Genomic DNA, 20,842 nt, shown 5'->3' on the forward strand with positions numbered 1-20,842 from the left:
TGTATTTAAAAGTTAACACAATGAGGTTATGACTAGTAAGTAATTTAGGTGTTTTATTTTTGCTCGATAGTAGTTCTATGTCTCATGATTTCTGGGCTAATTGATATCAAATTCTCCTCGTTCCTTTCTATTTCGCAATCAGGTTTGCGTCATCAAACATCGATCTTAGTCTCGAAGAAGAGGCAGGTTGCAAATTCATTCCCTGCCCTACGCAGCAGGGATGTCAAAATACAGACCATTGCGAAATGATTGGAGAACAAACTATACAGAAAGTCTGATTTTTTTTTATACTGTTATTGAGTTTTAAATTCTTTCTCTGGAATCTGGCCTGATTTTTTTTTTTCTTTTATGTGAATTTGACGTAGCACGTGACACCATAAAAGTCATCCTCCTGTCTCCACCACCTCCTCCGCTTGCCGCATCTAATGTCTAAGAAGTAGACTAGACTTTCTACGGCAACTCGTCAGTATCGATCGGGCTCTCGAAGTTGGTGTCTTTCTCCCGCTGTGTGATGCGAGAGACTGCGCTGGAAAATCCACGAAAACACGCAAAGTTTTGCTGCGCAGAAATCATCATCATTCTTTTCGCACACCTCCAGCTCCCATTGTGTAGCAGAATCGAACGGCTCCTTGATTTTTCAATGCACTAGTGGAAGGTGGTGGTTGATGTACACGTACACTACACGCGTACAATTCAATGCGCGGATCGGCTTGCAGCGCAGAATTAGTAACAGAAGTGAGTTGAGCAGGAAGAGGAGACGTCGTACCGGTTGTCTTCTAAAGTTTTCATCGCGTGATGATGCTGATGAATACTTGGAGATTGACGAGTACGATTGCACCCGAATAACATCAAACCCTGTTACGTTTTGCTTGTCAGGTAATTTGAGTAGACTGTTGCAGAGAGGGCCTTCAAAATGAGTTCCAACAGGCGGGTGAGTCCATCACCGAGGCCTTCTCCTCGTCCGGGCTCCAGTGCGAGCGGACTTTCTCTACAAGACGAGATGGAAATGGACAAAATCGAGGAGGAGGCGAGGAGACCAGGCAGCTCTGCATCTCGCAATGCCTGGAACGACAACGAAGGTTTTGACATGGGTACAGAAGAAAGGAATGTTCACAGCAGTTTTGCCGAAAGAGAATATGATGATGATGAAGAAGAGGAATCGGATAGCGAGGACGACGATCATGCACCTACTGCCATGGAAAATGAAGTTTACGTCGGTGGGCAGATCAGAGCGATGGACCCGAAAGTTGCCAAGGCAAAAGCGGAACGGGAGAAGGCGAGTTGCTGGGTTAAAATTGGCCGAGGAATCAGATGTGAGTAGATTTTTCTGTTATATAATATAAATATGATTATTTGCATAAATAATCCATCTTGCATGGAATGTAGATGAAGTAGAGTTCAGAGTTTGACGTTGAGTGTGAAGTTGGACTCTTCAGAAAGGAAGTGGTGTAAAGTATGAAAAGATAGGTGATGTTGTGTTCACAAACGAAGTAACTTGATTAAATAGTCATTTAAGAAACTTTTATACAAGGTTAATAGTAGTAGAATTGAATAAATGCAAAGATTTGTTCATTTTTTTAATTCAACATAGACTTTAATAGTCATCAGATTCCTCAATGTTTACATGTTACAACCAAGGCCAACCAAAATGCCAACACTGTCATTGTAGCCTGTAGGTCTCTGCTGCACTGACAAGTCCAAAAATATTCAGTATCATTGAGAAATGAAATCCTTCAAATAGAATACGTCCTCTCCACTTCTGATTAAAGTTTAGATATCTTTTCAGGTGTGAAGAAATGCATTTGTTAGATATGATGACCTTTTTTTAGAAATTAGATTGTAATTACAAATTATGTACATGTACCAGTAGGCCAACAGCATGATTTTATTTATTTTTTTTTCCAGAACCAACACTCACGTACACAGGAGAAATGTTCTGTGATGTCTGATGACATACATAATTCGATTAAAATTGCCTCTGGTATCCGATATAAATGTAAACAAGAACTTTTACATTCATTTCAATATTGCGAATCATGGCTCTCACCAAATGTGCAATAACATCAAAATGCATGCAAAGGTTTCTGTTTTCACATTAATTGTGTTGTGTCAAAATAATGATCATAATAAGTGGTAAATTCAATTCAATGTAATTTTGATTGATTTGAAAAACAAAGTTAGAAGAGCCATCCCTCATAAATGCTCTGGTCTCTCTCTCTCTGCAAGAGATAGTCACTGTAAAACACAACATTTTCGCGGCATGAAATTTTCCCGAATTGGGGCCGACAGCCTTTCTGGCAGTATGAAATTTTTGCGAGTTACCTCTAACATTCAATGCATATAGTGTAGACAAGAACTTTTGTGTGGATTTTAATTTTGTGACTCTTGGCTCTCGTGTAATTTGCAAAATTAAAATGCATGCAAACATTCCTCGTTTTACAGTATACCCTGCTGACAAATTGACTCCGAAAAGTGCCTTTTATGTCCACATTTGGGAAGTCCCTTATTCAACTGCCATCTCTTCATTAAGAGATGAACTGGAAAAAACAACAACAACACAACAGTCTAACTCAGTCCTACCTTGTGCACATGTTGAGAATTTTCTGACAGAAATCTGGTTGATTGATATTGCAAGTTTTCTATACTTGAGTACTGTCATACATCAGTAGTCTCAATATGATGGGAGGCAGTACGCATTCAAGCCAATGAAAAATATTCACAGAATGGGTGGTGCATGTAATTTGATCAAAAATGTGTCATCTTATGAGCATCAAGAGAAATGTGTTGAGCATTTGTATATTGGTTTTATTTTTTGTTTAATTTACAAAGTACATGTACAACCATGTTCACAAAGTTGTTTTGAAACATACATGTTGTAATTAATCAGTCAAAGTTTCATTCAACCTCTCCTGGAAGAAGAGGGAAATGCATCACAGCTATGGTTTTGATTGATTAATAAGGTTACTGCTTTCTTAGGAATTTTGATTATTTGTGAAATTTTCTGTATAGAATTTCTAAACAAACATGCACATTTGGTGATCTAAAATCAGTGTATTACATTGCTTAGGGGTAGAAATGACTGAGAATGGCAAGTTTCATAGTTTCATAGCATTTGGAGAAATTTAACAGTTGTGAATGCTTTTCATTTCATAACGATCACAATGAATAAACTTTGATAGCACAATATGACAATGCATTATTACAATCTTAATTGTTTAGTTCTACATGTAATTTACTTTTTTTAATTGGAAGTAGTTTAGATAGACTGGGAGTACACATATGTACTTTATACATGTATCTGTGATTAAAGGAGTACATGGGTGCAAAAGATTGATGGGATCTTCAATTTCGTATTCAATTAAAAGAGTATTAAAGTCCCTAATAGATTGTTAGTCATTTAAATAAGACAAAACTGAGTAAGTTTGGGAACTTAAAGTGAGAATTGTTGGAAAGAGCAAAAGAATTCACTCACAATCACATACAATGTATGGGTACTCAAAATAGAAGTGATAACATCTGATGATAATACATAATATTTGTAACATGCTGAATACAATGTTTCTAAAGTGCAAGGGGAAAGAGACAAAAGAAAAAGAAAAAAAAAAGAAAAATGAGAGATTACAAATTTCAAAGGTACAAATTACATGTACATGGAAAAAGAAAATTTATGACACACACCACTAAGTAAAACAAAGAATAAATGAGCAGGTAATATGATTTGCACAAAGGTACTCAGTGATTAGTTTGCATTAATTTAAAGCTGTGCACATGGAGGATCATTCTTTTACATTTTATGTGAATACACTATATCATAGTCTCTTTTTCCCTTCCTTGTCATCATTGCTAATTCGTTAAAACTTAAGAAGAATCTGGTTAGAAAGTATAAATTTCTTATTTTTTAATTCTCAAAAAAAAAAAACAACAACAACAAAAGTTGGTGCAGATTTGTGTGCACTGGAGTAGAATGCTTGTGGTACAGTATTGGTGGAGATGAGAATTGGGCTTCTAACTTTTTGCGAGTTACCAAGAAAACACTTATGATATAGTGCAGAGCATACCATTTTAAGAGAAATTCAAAGTTTATTTGATAAAAATCGGGTTTGGAATGACTGAAGCATCCAAAAACAAAGTAAAACAAAGCAATCGTAAGAAAGTGTGGGTCCCACACTTTATTAGAATCGCTCTTTTTTGGATATCTCAGCCATTTCAAAACCAATTTTCATCAAATAAATGTTGAATTCCTCATAGAATTACATGCTCTTTCATATTTCATAAGAGGTTTCTCATTATCTCACCAAAAAATGTTAAAAACCTGAAATTAGGTCTCAACCAAAACTATACGATCCCTTTAAGCTAGGGCTTTATCACCACATGTGACAGGTTACCAATATCACCGTCCTCATGTTTCAAGTGAAAGTAAACAGTTTCGGATTTTTTTTCTTTCCAACTTAATGAATATTCTACTGCTATGTAAAGCTACAGACTGTAAGTTAGTTTTATTTTGCTGTAGTCATAAAGTTGATACAGCAGTGAAGAATATATTTTCACTTTAAGCAAATCTACTTAGAACAAATTGGGCTGCTGTTGTTCTCTGGACAAGCCAAAAAAAAAAAAAAAAAAGAGAGAGAGAGAAAAAAAAATAAAAAGGTCCACCACGAACACAATTCATTAGTGCCTCGGTCATGAATGTATTGTACATGCTCTGTACGAAGCTCTACATATTTTGTTGTGTGTTTTGCCCAAGGTTGCTTTTCCCTTCTCCCACATTTCAGGACCAGTCTGCTGTGTGTGTCATTTACATTGTAGATGAGATTACACTACAAAAAGATGAACTTTGCAATTCAAGTAGGCCTATAGAAATACATGGCATGCTCTGTACATGTAGGTCTCACGGACATTTTTACTCATAATCATGAAAAATTACACAATACATCAAAGTTGACCATCACATCATCAGTCTTGTCAAGGTATACTATGTACAGGCATGTGGCAGCAATCATCTTGAGCATAAATCAAGCCCAAATGCAGCATGAAAAGACATGCCTCACACTTCATACTTTATTTTGCATGCAAATGGTGCTGCTTTCTGTGCAATCTCCAGTGCCATTCGAATTAAAAATTGATCTATTGTGTGTCACCATGGCAATTTGCTGCGATCAATCAGCCCTGAATGGCATGGGTCTTGATGCAATGTACCAGTGGACTGTTATGACAGCATGTACAGTATGTACATAGAGCAGAATGGCTTCAGCCCATGACCATGTACAGTATGCTGCTTTAGGTTAAATTATAAAAGGTATCTTAGTTTTTTCCTTTATTTACAAGAATTAAAACTAAGTGTGAGCATGAGCAGCAGACATGATGTCGTGCAAGGACTGTCACATTTTCATTGAATTATTGAGTGGTATTGTGAGTTGTATGTTTCACTTGAGAAGCTGCAGAGGCAGGAAAACAAAGTGCTGTTTTCTTTGGTATTTTGTAAAGAATTGTTACAAACAACCATTGAAATGTAACTTCTTCCCTGGTCCTAGGAAAAAAGCTACAGAGGTGTGGATACTACACCTGTCATTAACCAGCATTTACCATTTTCAGTGAAGCCATGATGTGATGCTCTTTGCATACATTGTAGAGGAATATACAGTATGTTGCTGCGCTGGAGCCTGCCCAAAGGGCAGAGTAATTAGAGATGTATCATCATCATGGTGTTGTTGATTTGATTGTAATTTATTCAAGCTTTAGCTTTTGCACAAGGTGATTGTAATGGGATGTTTCTTGAGAAAGTCTGTTCCTATCTTGTGATATAGACTCTAGCAAGCAGGGTATTGATTCCCCACTAACCAATATTGATTGTGTATGCCTCATATGTAAGTCAATAGAATGCCCTTGAAACAGATCTGGGGGGCTAAAATTGTTCTTGTAACGTTGTGGCATACACTAAGGTTTGTATGTAGCAGAAGTGTTTTGTGTACTAGAAGTAATGTTTGTTGTTTCATATAGGAAGTCTCTTTAATTATAATTCAAGAGTAATTTGTAATAGCTGAACTGGGTAGCTTCTAAAACTTGGTTTAGATATTTCTTGTGGTATGTCATATTTCTAACTGAAGCATCACTTGGGCTTAAAGTTGTTTTGCTATTCAAATAGACAACAACATTCCATCTTTTGATGTATTTTTAGATCATACGTGTAAGTGAGTGATGGAAAATTTGTCATTCTAAACACAGATTTTTTGCCCTTTGATGATTTGATTTGTAATGAGAGTTGATTTATTTGCTCTCAGTGTATTTAGAAATAGAAAAAAAAAAACACCTACTGATATACAACTGCAAGTACGTTGTACATGTACTTGTAGACAGGACTTACACTGTACATTTGTGCTAGTTGTGCTTCCCAGTGTGCTGCAAGTCTTACCTTGCAGAAAATGAAAAGTCAAATGATTATTTAATTAGTGAGCAACTGAATTTTCTTGGGGGGGGGGGGGTAATCATAAATATATCAAATCCAGAATTGCATGGACAGGGCAGACAGGAATCAATGTATCAATGTAAATAATGACAGTGGAAACACAGGGAAGAAGAAATTATCAAACTCAAAGCAATCACATGAAATGAAGCTGTTGTTTGAAGTGATTTTAAATAAAAGATATTAGACTAACATTAGTCATTAAGCAAAAAAAAAAAAAAAATGATAAAAGAGATCATACTAAAAGTGCATCACACGTGCAGTATTGCACGTTCTTTTCACACAGAATGAAGTATACAAATTGTTGATTACAAATAGAATGTTGATTAAAAAGAAAATAGTCAACAAAAGCAATGATTTCAAGAGAGATGTCAGAAATATTGCCGGTCATACATGTATTTGTTCATTTCTGTGCCTCAACATACCTTTCAATGACCCCTAGACTTTTTTGGTTGTTGTTGTTGGTTTTTTTTTTTTTTTTTTTTTTGAGGCATTGTGATGACTTGCAAAAGAGGGTTATCCCTTCATGTTTTAAATATTGCAAAACAGGAAGAGTGGTTTTGAAATGTGCTTGTTGAAAATTTAATTCGCTTTTCATGTGCATGGACTAAACAGTTACTGTTTTGAACATTGTTTACCGTCATACTGCTCGAACTATTTGTGTTTCATGTATCAAACAAATTAAGCAGGACACAACTGAAACATGCCTGTATTAAAATATATGAGTCAGACTCCTAAACAATGCTTCAGTTTGGAGGAGCCCTACAGTACATAGATTATGAATATATTTTCCATGAAGAAGGAATTCTATAGATTTTATGAACAAGTGAATGAATGTCATTATAATAATGATAATGGTAAATTCATATGAACGGGAAAGAGGAGACAGCACTTCATCTAGTTTCACATTCTGTATGATTTCTGCATTTTTTTTTCCCTTTCTAGCCTTGTGGAGGACCAGACAGACTGAAGACACGACGGTTGATAAAGAACTCCATGTCAAGACCACGTTGAGAGAATTGGCTATTTACCTCGTTTTCTTGGTCGTCATATGCATTGGTAAGTCAAGAAGCAAGCGAGTCAGTGTAACCAAAACCTGCTAAAAATGTTGATTTTTATTCCATCTTTTATTTGTTAACTAATAATGCATCAACAGCCTTGAATATGTATGTTCTCTTTCTCTTTGTAGTTTACATGTTCTGCGACTTCCATTGATGCTGCCCTTAAAACAGGGAATGTGCATGATTGCTCATGGCAATAGACTATTAAATTTCAATGTTTTACTTCTTGCGCAGTAGCACAAGGACGTAGGGTACCGACTTATTTATGACAACCATTTTATGATGTAGTGTGTAGCTAGCTATAACCACTTTGTACGTGTCTATAGCTGCTTTGTTCACATCCCCCTAAAAGCTAGTTATAGATCGCTCTTTTCATCCCGTGTGTACTCCATTGTTGCAAGTACCATGAATCTTTAATGATCCCTCACAGATAATGCAGCATTTGGTCGGGGGAAAGGTAGGCACTAATCGATCCTGTGAGATTGTCAGCTCTTCGACAGCACCCTTCTGCAGTGTAGTGGGTGTCTGTAAGCTCTCCCTACAGGAGATGACAAAGAAAGGCTTAGGCAGTCATATAACGGAGATGCTATTATTGTGTAGCGCAGTGAGTCAACAATGCAGGGAATGGGCATGAGGAGGGATAAATTGATCTGCATAATAATAGAACAAACCTCCCAGAAACCTTGGGAGAAAATGTGTTGCTAGAGTTTGCATTCTCTTTGACTGCAGTACAGTTTGTAATCCCGGAATTTGTAGAGCGAGCCTTTTCCAGTGTTGAGCGTGTACGTGTGCTGAAAGAGGCTATTGCTGAGAATTTGAATGTTTACATCAGCCAACATAAATCTAAATGAATCTTATGCTTGAATGTAGACACAGACAAGTGGTTGAAACCCCAAAAGCACAGCAATGTATGGAGAAATGAAACTAACAATATAACTGAAAATTATTACTGGAAGTACTGGGTGTATAATGAGATACATCTGTAGGGACAAACATTTTAGCAATATGGTGCAATCTCATGTACGTGGGTGCGCAACTTAACAAGAAAACAATTAAATATTCCATCATAATCCCTTGAGATCAACGCACAGTTACCATCATATTTGTGCGAGTGAGGTATTATCCATCAATATTCAGCATAGGCCCTTTGCACAATGAGCAGTTATCGTCAGTAGCCATGAGGCGCCAGCCTCAGCAGTTGCCACGGTAGCATCAAGCTGTTACCATGGTGCCACCGGCATCAGCAAATTTGATGCATGCCTCATTTACCGTCAACACGCAGCATCATCTGCACTAGGCATCCATGCCTTGCTATTCTTTCTCACAGACCCTTTATGCACCTTGTCCATGGATGCTCATTAATCTATCTGAAGTGGGTTTGACTGCAAAGTCAATGTTCAATTTCTTGACTGACAGAAATGCTCAGAACCACTTTATCTAACTCAGTCAGAACAGCACAAAATGTAAATTGATTAAGATGTCTTGCTCCAGGTGAAGATGATATGATAGTAATACTTCCCGTTCACTATAAGAGACATTGAGTATCAAAGGTGATTCAAACAGACACTAGGGACCAGTGCAGCGAACTTGCAGAGTTTGAATACTATATATTCATGGTTATGCCTTTTGTCCAACAAATTGTTTGTGAAGGGCACATCATTCATGTGAAAAGCCATTTTAATATGGCAGTAGTTTGTTGTTGTTGTTTTTTTTATTGCTATTTGCCATTTTTACAGGGCTCTATTTCATGATGCCCCAGTCACATAGACATCCCGGATCACCCCGGACCACCCCGGATCTGATCCGGGGAGAGATCCGTGTTGACGCCGGGAGGCCAACAAGGCAACTTTTGGAGGTCAAAAACATCCAGCGTCATCCGGGGATTGCCGTGTTGGCAGAGCAATCCGGGGTGGTCCGTGTGGCATCCGTGTAGATGCCGTGTTTGTCTGTGTAAGCGCCGCGCTCTTCCGGCCTTATCCGTGTAGCTGCCGTGTTGATACCATGTGTACAGTCATGCCAAAATCTCGGATCTCCCCGGATCTCCCCGGATCTCCCCGGATCTCCCCGGACGTCCCCGGATTTCCCCGGATCACCGTGTAGATCCTTGAGCATCCGTGTTTATATGTGACTGGGGCATTAGAGCTTTCATATAGTGGTAATGAGGTATTTTTAATATCCTTTTGTATGAAGTGGAATTGTTGATTGGGTTCTAGCTGTTTTTCCACTGCATACAGCATTGCGGATTTAATTGCTGCCATCCATATGCTCAGTTCTAATGAACTGACGTCACTTGAAAAATATGATACATCAGAAGAGACAGTCTCTGTTAATTAGTGTTTTGCCATCCCATTAGTTTTTCTTATTGTAGGTACACGTAAGTGCCTCATTTTCCAAATTGTATCCTGTGCTATTTTCAGACTCTGAGTGAGCATGAATAATAGCAAAAGAAAATGAAAGTCCATTTAAAAAATGCCAAAACTCTTTAATTTTCTTTACTGCTCTATAACAGAATATGCAAAATCAGAAGTCTTGGTTTCGAATATACATCGCATCACTGTACTTGCATACCTTTTAAAGGGATGATATTGTATTGATTTAGCCAAGGATTCAGCCTTTAACTTTTTGCGAGATACTTTATGAAATTTTAAATCCCAATGGAATCCCATTTCTTTGCTCATTTTTCCACTAAATGTTGAAGAGCTTACAATTCTAATGGGAATTCAAAGTTAATTCGATGAAAATCAGTTTGGAAATGGCTGAGATATCCAAGGGCAAAGTAAAACAAAGCAATCCTGATAAAAGATGGGTCTCACCTTTTATAAGAATTTTTGTTTGGATATCTCGACCATTTCAAAACCAATTTTCATCAAATAAATTTTGAATTCCTCTTAGAATTATGCTCTTTCATACACATTTGATAAGAGGTTTCTCATTATTTCAAAAAAATCTTATAAAAAACATTGGAAACCTGTAGCCCCATCTCAACTGTAACTGTACCCAGCATCCCTTTAAGCAGCTTTCCACATTGTTTTTAGTCAGTACACATGTACAGTAACTCAACAGTGTTTTTGTATGCGATGGCAGTCTGTACAGAGATGATAATATTGCGCAATGTCTCCACACAGTTACCTTCGGCATGACGGACTCGCACATGTACTACTACACCAAGGTCATGTCAGAGCTGTTCCTGGATACCCAGTTCCCCGACACCAAGAACACCTTCCGTGGGATGACCACCATGCACGACTTCTGGAGGGTGAGTCATGGACTCTATGGCAGATCTGCATCTTCTGGTCATGCGTGCAGACATAAGATCAGCAGATCTGTAGTAGTGACTTCTACAGAAACCAGTGTCCTGCATTATACAGAATAGCCACATCTGATTTTGTTAAAGGGGACCTCCGGATGATTTTCAGACTTTTACATTTGAACAACTATAAATTAGTTAAACTGAGTACGGAGTTTCAGAATTTATAGTGAGTGGGATGAGGAATGAGAATGTTTTCAAAATTTATAACAATTTGCAATGAACAAGGATGATGACATGCAGCCTCGACATAAGAATGCATGAGTTGGGGCTCAAGGAAGCAGAACAAAAGAATAAGGCATGCATAGATTCTTCACAGGTGAACTTGTTAAGCAGGCGGTATTGTAATGGAATTACACTGCTACATTTCTGAAATATGTGAGGCTCTGATGTCATCAACACTGTTCAGTGTAATTTGTTTAAAATTTTCAGTTTATTGGTTTCTCTGCTCAAGGACAACAATAGATTCCAAGAATTTATACATGGAGCTGTCGATTTATGTACATGATGTGAAATTATGAAAATCGTCTGGAATGCCCCTTTGAATACTGTAAAAGTGGAAATTTTCGCGGTGTTGAAATTTTCGCGCATTTCGCGCAACCAGAAACTAGTGCGAAAGTAAAAGCACGCGAATATTTTTGCTTGCCATACGTTCCTGTGCGTGATGTCTTGATTCCGCGGAATTAAAAACACGCGAAACTCTTCTGACCCGGCCTAGCGCGAAAAATTAGTCGCGCGAAAATATCCACTTTTACAGTATTGCATGTTACAAGATTGACTGAAGTTGCTGAATCCAGTTTGAATCACACACTGAGCTGATGATACACTGTAGGTTGCTGTTGTGTGTGTGTGTGTTGTTTTTTTTTTTTCACTACATGGTACACATAGTAGGCTGTTATTATGATTAACCATGGTAAAGCGTGATATTTTATTCATGCTGCCATGGCATCTTGGCTTTGATATGGGAAAACACCTCCCGAGGATGGAAGGTGGCAGAATAAACAGGAGATCGAGAAGAGAGAGGGCAAAGTAGGATGGAAGGTGGCAGAATAAACAGGAGATCGAGAAGAGAGAGGGCAAACTTTGGTATCTACTCATTCAGTGTTTTAGAAACAACTGTGTTATCAGTGGAGAGAGGATTGTTTTGGGACAATATTTTGTCGGATAAAGATCAGCAAGGTATTATGGTGCAATTCCACAGTGTGTTTAAGTTGACTTTGATCGATTGAGTAAATTTGCAACAAATGAATGGCAGATGTCTCATACAATGTAAATCAGACATGTTTGCACCAAATGGTGATAATTGGTCACAAGCACACGCAGGCAAACTGGGAGAGGCGTAAATTGGTTTGTTCTTAGAAATGACTGAAAATCATATTTTTAGTCAAGAAAATCACTAATACAGCACCTGTTCTACTTCAAGTCAAATTCTAGCTTTTCTCAAGACTACAATAATTTCATGCAAAGGCTACACCTAGTTACTTTCAATTTTATGTCAAAATAGGAAAATTAATGAAGTTTTATGTACATTGTAGGTCAGTGAGAGATGTGAGGTGATAACATCATCCCTTCTTCCAATTTCCACGTCAAGTGTGTGGTTACAACTGATATCACTGTGGTGTGCAAAACCATGTAAAATTTTCAAATCCAATAACTTGTCTTTTGAGAAAAAAAAATGACAGTCAACTATAGCATGGTATGGAATTGCATCATGACATCCAAGACGTGTTGCAGTAGCAGCCATCAGCAGCTCAGCCGTTGACTTATGTTCATAACACCACCAAATGTGAGATGTAACTGTTGAAGTGGTTCATCACTTCTCACGTTTACTTTAATCACTGCTCTTGCAGTTTGCCGAGGGACCGCTCGTGGACGGTCTGTACTGGGAGACCTGGTATAACGACGACAATATCACGGCTGACGAACTTGGCTACATCTTCTACGAGAACAAGCTGCTCGGCGTGCCACGCCTGCGCCAACTGAAGGTGACCAACGACTCCTGCACCGTCCACTCGGACTTCGAGAGCACGATCAGGACATGCTATGCCGCCTATTCTGAGAGTGTGGAGGACATGGCCCCGTTTGGTCTTATGAACGGATCAGCGTAAGTGGCATTTTCGCAGCCTGATGACGTGCGGGCTTATGTTACTCACGCTGTTGAGATCATTGTGCTTTTGGCAGGCAGATGAAGTTAATGGGCCTGTCCTTGGTCTTGCCTCTGCAACGATAATCTGTAGCGAGCAAATACCAGATGCAAACTGCCAACTCATTTTGCAATGTGAAATTGGGAAAACTTTCCTTTGGAGTTCAATTTATTGTTGTTATAAAACTTGTTGAAACAAATTTAATAGCACGAATGAGTAAAAATTGCATTTGAAGACATATGTGAAGATGCTCTGGGAGCATGTATACTTGTATGGTGAAATGACATGCAGTAGAACGCAAGTGGTCATAGCAAATTCATGCTCTTTGCTCAGCTTCAGTAATCCACTACTGCTTCTTCAGATGAACTGCTGTTTGGTAAGATTGTCAACACAAGTACTCTCAAGCTATCAATCAGTAGTCCAATTATAATGAAAACCTTTAATAAACCTGTAGAAAGTTTATTTATATAGTAAATTTTATAGATGCAAACTAAACAGTGTTCAAAAAGTAAGATACTTTATAGTAATGAACACTTCCTATTGAGGAAATACACTCGACTGGATTGCCATGTACCTGTTAGCGTAATGTAATGTCCTAGTGAATTGCAAGTAGCCTCAAACTTTCCTCTACCTCTCCTTTATCTTTATAGGTGGGTCTATAGTACGGAGGATGATCTAGATGGGTCAGGGCATAGTGGACTCATCACATCGTACGGCGGAGGCGGTTACTATGCCGACCTGAAGAAGACCAAGGCAGAATCCTTGGCAATCGTAGAGTCCCTGAAAGAGAACCTTTGGCTGGATCGTGGCACCAGAGCTGTCTTCACGGACTTCACTGTGTACAATGCCAATATCAATCTCTTCTGTATCATACGGTAAGTTTTGTGCAAGTCTTTGTGATTTAGTACAACTATGTGGAATTTTTGAGATGTAGATCAAATTCAGTTCTAGTTGCAAAGATTCTGCTAAGATGTGGAGATCTGATGCAGAATTCTTGTTTTCAGTTCGTCAGTTGATATAACGGTGATTGTGCAGTCATAAGAGTACCTTATGATAGATGAGACATGTTCTTTGTGGTTCTGCTCTCAATTATTCTGTTTACTCAAAAGATTTGATGCATTCTAGTAATACACTTGACACACTTGAAAGTTCTCTCTTTGAGTGGAAAAGTCACTTTTGTTTCATTTACCTTAAAGGGTGTGTACAGTTCTGGTCGAGGTGTAGATTTAGCTTTTAACATTTTGTGAGATATTCAGAAACCACTCTGTGAGATGTAAGGGGGAATGCAGTTCTAAGGGGTATCAAAAGTTTATTGGATGAAAATCGGTTTTGAAATGGCTGAGATATCCAAAAACAAGGTAAAACAAAGAGATCCTAATAAAGTTGTGGCATGTCGCCTTTTATTATTAGCACTTTTTTGGATATCTCAGCCATTTGAAAACCAATTTTCATCAAATAAACGTTGAATCCTTCCTAAAATTACAGGCTCTTTCATATTTCACAAGAGGATTTTCATTATTGTCCCCGCTGAACGAGTTCGAGCAGGGGACTATGAAACGGGCTCCGTACGTGTGTGTGTCCGTGTGTCCGTCCGTCCGTGTGTCCGTCCGTGTGTCCGTCCGTGTGTCCGTGTGTGCGTCCGTGTGTGATCAAAATCTTCAATTTGCTACTTCTCTGTCATTTATGAGCCAATTTTGATTCTGTTTGCTTTATATGATAGCACTACATGGGAGCTTTGAAACTTGTACACAGAATTTCAGTCGTGACCTTTGACCTTGACCTTTGACCTATATTGTACATTTTGCTACAAAATGCTACTCCTTCGCCATTTCTAACCCGATTTCGATTCCGTTTGCTTTATGTGATGGCACTAGGTGAGGGCTTCAAAACTTCTACACAGAATTTTGACCTTTGACTTCTTTGACCTTTGACCTTGATTTTTTGACCTATATTGTACATTTTGCTACAAAATGCTACTCCTTCGCCATTTCTAACCCGATTTCGATTCCGTTTGCTTTATGTAATAGCACTAGGTGAGGGCTTCAAAACTTCTACACAGAATTTTGACCTTTGACTTCTTTGACCTTTGACCTTGATTTTTGACCTATATTGTACATGTTGCTACGAAATGCTACTCCTTCGCCATTTTTAACCCGATTTCGATTCCGTTTGCTTTATATGATGGCACTAGTTGAGGGCTTCAAAACTTCTACACAGAATTTTGACCTTTGACTTCTTTGACCTTTGACCTTGATTTTTGACCTATATTGTGCATTTTGCTACAGAATGCTACTCCTTCGCCATTTCTAACCCGATTTCGATTCCGTTTGCTTTATGTGATAGCACTAGGTGAGGGCTTCAAAACTTCTACACAGAATTTTGACCTTTGTCTTCTTTGACCTTTGACCTTGATTTTTGACCTATTTTGTACATTGGCTACAAAATGCTACTCCTTCGCTATTTCTAACCCAATTTTGATTCCGTTTGCTTTATGTGATAGCACTAGGTGAGGGCTTCAAAACTTCTACACAGAATTTTGACCTTTGACTTCTTTGACCTTTGACCTTGATTTTTTACCTATATTGCACATTTTGTTACAAAATGCTACTTCCGGCGGGGACATATGTTACGCACCGCGTAATTTCTACTTTTCCTTGTCTCACTTAGGAATGTTCAAAACATGAATCCCTACCTCAACCAGTACTGTACAGTCCCTTTAAGATGCAATTAACATTGTGGATATCTAAATAGCATTGTACGTTTCGATGACTGCCATGCAAACGTGAGAATGGAGGAGACCTATCATGAAGGAGTTGGCAGAAAAACAAAAAAGATTGCAATTCAAGCAAAGCATATCCCTTAGCCAGTGTAATTATACAAGTAAACAGCAAAATAGATTAGGGATGCTCGTTTTCAGGCAAAAGCCTAAATTCAGGCCTGGATAGTACCACAGTTCAGGCCCTATTTTGTACAAAGTAGCTTTATATAAAGGTATTTCAAGCCCTCTCTTTTATTCCAAGTGGCATCCCTGATAGATTACAAATACTGTAAGTAGCCTCAAGAAACAGAATAAAGGGGCCTTTGATAATTCATACGTATTCTCTGCTGACTTACTCTTTTTGTTTCTCTTTATCCATCAGACTGGTGGTGGAGTATCCCCCAACAGGTGGCGCCATACCCTCCTTCCAGTTCCGCACTGTCAAGCTGCTGCGCTACGTGACGGCCTTCGACTACTTCATCCTCTGCTGCGAGGGCATCTTCTGCCTCTACATCCTCTACTACATGGTGGAGGAGATTTTAGAGATAAAGCGCCACCGCTGGGCCTACTTCAAGAGCACCTGGAACTGCCTGGACATCATCATAATCTTGGTGAATTGAAGGGCAATGAATGATGCATGCTTTTCTTCGTGTACAACATAAATGCTTTAGTTGAATTTTGAGGTTGTCATTTGTGTGTGTGTGTGTGTGAGAGAGTGTTCAATTTTGTGGATAGAAAGTGATGGAAAGTTGTCAGGTTTTAATGTATCAGTTGAAGACATCAATCCATCATGAATGCTGTATTGTAGTAAATAAATTTACGTAGATTTTATATGTCATGCTATCAGTGGTGATAGGTACCTCAGCACTCATTTCAACGTGTGAGTTTAAATTGCAACATTATTAGTGCTTGACTCCATAATGAAAGTGCTGTGAAAATTTGCACTGACCCGCTTTGACTTTATGTTTGAAAATATTCTCTTCTAGTGATAACGGTATTGATTACTCAGACGTACATGCTGCATCATGGCACATAAATGTTAGTAGTAGGACATGTGGTAATTCAGTCCTACTTCATTATTTTCTTGTGTTTGTTTGTTCTATTCAGGCACTCAAAGCAAAGATTGATCAAAAGACTCATAGACTAAAATTGTAAAGATTAGGTGTCTTTGTCATCATTTCTTCCCAGATTTCCATTGTCTGTGTGGCGTTCAGCTGCTACCGGACCCTGACTGTCGGTAACCTCATACAGGACCTCCTCGACCAGCCCAACATCTACCCCGACTTTGAGATCCTGGGCTACTGGCAGGATCTCTTCAACAACATCATAGCTGTCAATGTGTTCTTAGCATGGATCAAGGTATTTATTCGCTTTTACCATCTCCCATCAGTCCCACCCTATCATTTTCCAGCATGCTTTGCTGGAACAAACGGCAGTATCAAAACCTGTTGTGTTTTCATGATAGGCTAGAAGAATGACATTACAATTATCAAATTTCTGTTGTTAATGTATCAGTGGAGTGACAAGAATCCCAAACTTAACCTGATAACTGCTTTATAGCCACATTTGTACATTTGTGTTGGAAGATTTACATGTAGTATCCAGCGAGAATGTGCATTTCCCTTTCCTCTTGTCTTGTATACACAAATCAAGACATTTCAGATATGTAGAAATGTACAACTACAGTTTTGCCAATGAGTCATGACATATATCAAACTGTTTCTCCATTTGTAAGTGTTGTTGATATTGAGGTATGAACTTGTCTTAATTGTCTAGTCAGGTAACCATGACTGACATATCAAAAAGAAAGAAAGACAAAGTAACCATGATTGAAACTAAGCATGGCCTATAAGCCCCTGTAGTTTGATTGATATGTGTTCATAGACTGATGGTTAATTCCTGCCTCCTCCCTCCGTGCTTGTAACCTCAGACCTTCAAGTACATCAGCTTCAACAAGACCATGACCCAGCTGTCCTCCACCCTGTCCCGCTGTGCCAAGGACGTGGGAGGATTCACCGTCATGTTCCTCATCATCTTCTTGGCCTATGCCCAGCTGGGCTACCTTATCTTTGGCACTCAGATCAAGGATTTCAGCGACATTGGGTCCTGCATGTAAGCAGAACTATTTTGTTTAAAGGGATAGTATAGTATTGGTTGAGATGAGGATTCAGCCTTTGACTTTTTGCAAGATACTTTCTTTTGCAAGAAAATCACTTTATGAAATGTTTAAGAGCGTACAATTATAGAGGAATTCAAAGTTCATTTGATTAAAATCCGTTTTGAAATTGCTGAGATATCTAAAAACAAAGTAAAACAAAGCGATCCTGATAATAGGTAAATCCACCTTTTGTTAGAATAACTGTTTTGGATATCTCAGCCATTTCCTCACCAATTTTCATCAAATAAACTGTGAATTCCTCTTAGAATTATATGCTCTTTCATGTTTTATAAGAGGTTTCTCATTATCTCTAAATGGTGGATGTTGGAAGTTGGAAACCTGAAGCTCCATCTCCACCAAAACTGTACCATCCCTTTAACTTAGAGCTGATATTTTGGGAGGCTCACAGACACATTTTTGAGATTCAAAGTCCTTAAAAGCATTGAGATGTAGCTTTGTCCTCAGAGGAAAGGGTTTATTTTCGAGTGGGATAACTTTTTATAAAATAATGCCTACATAACTATATGTCTCACTCTAGACTGGAGCACATGATTGTATTGTTCACCATGAAAAGACAAAATAAAGTACGGAAAATACTAGGGCTGATATTTATGTTCTTTGTTAAAGGACAAGTTCACCTTCATAAACATAAGGATTGAGAGAATTGAACAATATTAGTAGAACACATCAGTGAAAGTTTGAGGAAAATTGGACAATCGATGCAAAAGTTATGAATTTTTAAAATTTTTTTGTTGGAACTGCTGGATGAGGAGACTACTACAGCTTGTGAGTCATATGCGTACAACAGTATAAAGAAAATGTAAAGAAAATTCAACATATTTTCATTTTTTTCGCATAATAAAAGAGCACTTGACTTGCCTCTTTCTAAAGGCAGGGGGAATGATATTACCCATAACATTTGTCGGTAACAAGTCGGGGGAATGTGTACTTTTTTCAAAAGATGAAATTTTTTGAAATTCTCTTTATATTTTGCTTATGTTGTTGTACGCGTGTAACATCTAAGTTATTCACACACTGCAGTAGTCTTCTCATCCAGCGGTTACTGCACAAAAACTTCAAAAATTCATAACTTTTGAATGGATTGTCCGATTTTCCTCAAACTTTCAATGATGTGTTCTACTAATATTGCTACATTCTCTCAATCCTTATGTTTATGAAGGTGAACTTGTCCTTTAAGAGTTACAGATCATATTGTCATTAAGGATCAGCACAATTCCTCTGTTATTGTTTTTTTTAAGGGAAAAAATAAATGGAGCCCAATGGAAAATAATTTTCTCCAGGCAATATTGATATCAAATCAAGCAGTATTTCCTGTAAGTCCTGTGCTCTCATTAGTGTTCTTCACAAAGCTTGAAGGATGCATTTACATATTCATGACATTTCTTCCCTCCTCACCGTATCATAGCTACACCCTTCTGCGTATTGTCCTTGGAGACTTCAACTTCCATGAACTGGAGGCGGCTCACCGAGTCATGGGTCCGCTCTTCTTCCTCACTTACGTGTTCGTGGTCTTCTTCGTTCTGCTGGTGAGTTTACTACCATCACTCAGGCATGACTGCTTGGCATTCTAGTGTATTTGAGGAAACTTGGAACCAAAGCAAATGTGAAATCAGTAAAATAATGATTATATGGGTTGGTGCCTTTTTTATTTGTCAAAAGAAGTAATAAATAAAATGCTTTTATATGACAGGGACAATAGAGATCTTTCCTCAGTATTGCTCGTTAGTCTAGTGAATGCGACACCTGTCTAGTAATCTAGAGATTGGTGGTTCAAGTGCAACCGGAGTATTATGGCTTCTACTAAAACACTGAATAATAAGTGGTGCTCATTTACATCAACAAAGGACTATTTGCTAATCAGATCAGTTGCGATAAAAACAGCTCCAAGCAATAATTCATTAATTTGAATGTGGATAATCGGATGCATACAAACAGACACAAAAAAAGTAAGACAAAGTCACTTCAAACTAATTTTGCTGTAACATTCATTGTTTTCGTTTCTGTTTTTTTTTTCCTCCCAGAACATGTTCTTGGCCATCATCAACGACACCTACAGTGAGGTCAAGGCCGACATCGCCAACCAGAAGTCGGAGTTTGAGCTGACCGACTACTTCAAGAAGGGCTACGAGAAGATGGTGGGCAAGCTGAACTTCAAGCGGGACAAGATCGCCGACATCCAGGAAGCGCTGGCCCACGCTGACCACAACGCTGACCAGCACCTTGACTTCGACGAGTGGCGACATGAATTGAAATGGTACAGCCCAAGGCTTAGTTTACACACATCAATTTTGTCTTATTAGATTCCATTACATCATTAGGAAGGGGACAAGAAACCCAATACAGAGACATGGAGTTAAACATGGCCAAAGGCAAAATTGTGTTGTTGACACAAACAGTGCTAAAATTATATGCCACAAGAACTGAAATGGTGCAGGCTTAATCTTATTTGATTTTTACACATCAATAAGAAGGATACAACAAGCCTCAACAACAGCAACAACAACAAAAGACAGAAAGAATAACAAATATTTGACAAAAGACATGATTGTGTTATTTACACACACCATGCAAAAATATTGCAAACTAATTGCAATGGTTATAAGAGATCAACAAATTCCATAAGACAGTTATGAGGATTTTACTTTTGAGTTATGTCTCATATGTATCTCCTTTCTCTCCAGAATTTTTGATGATCATGTAAAATATTTTATTTTAATAGTTTGTCAATAACACATCCCAAGAAGTTTGTAGATAGCCAGTGAAGAGTTTGCAGCCATGTACATAGAATTTCTGTGTCCAGTGATGCCCTGCCCACCCAAAACTCACCAATACTTCACTCACCAAATCAACACACAAGAAGTTGATATTTTTTTTTATATTCAATATTATAAATTGCATATCTGATATCAACGACACATGAGTGAATGTGTTCT

General features: G+C 38.2%; 1 protein-coding gene across 1 annotated transcript in view; it reads left to right on the forward strand.

Moving 5' to 3' along the window:
• Nucleotides 1-767: 767 nt before the first annotated feature.
• LOC140228614 (polycystin-2-like) overlaps nucleotides 768-20,842 on the forward strand; it is a 36,120-nt gene continuing 16,045 nt past the window's right edge. Inside the window, exons 1-10 of the mRNA XM_072308857.1 lie at nucleotides 768-1,313; nucleotides 7,406-7,519; nucleotides 10,647-10,777; nucleotides 12,679-12,932; nucleotides 13,623-13,847; nucleotides 16,113-16,341; nucleotides 16,919-17,089; nucleotides 17,661-17,842; nucleotides 19,315-19,435; nucleotides 19,931-20,163. Of these exons, the coding sequence (XP_072164958.1) occupies nucleotides 914-1,313; nucleotides 7,406-7,519; nucleotides 10,647-10,777; nucleotides 12,679-12,932; nucleotides 13,623-13,847; nucleotides 16,113-16,341; nucleotides 16,919-17,089; nucleotides 17,661-17,842; nucleotides 19,315-19,435; nucleotides 19,931-20,163 (2,060 nt within the window). The 5' untranslated portion in view covers nucleotides 768-913. The remainder of the gene's footprint in view (nucleotides 1,314-7,405; nucleotides 7,520-10,646; nucleotides 10,778-12,678; nucleotides 12,933-13,622; nucleotides 13,848-16,112; nucleotides 16,342-16,918; nucleotides 17,090-17,660; nucleotides 17,843-19,314; nucleotides 19,436-19,930; nucleotides 20,164-20,842) is intronic.

Source organism: Diadema setosum, chromosome 5 (assembly GCF_964275005.1).
Source record: "Diadema setosum chromosome 5, eeDiaSeto1, whole genome shotgun sequence".
NCBI classification, from domain to species: domain Eukaryota; kingdom Metazoa; phylum Echinodermata; class Echinoidea; order Diadematoida; family Diadematidae; genus Diadema; species Diadema setosum.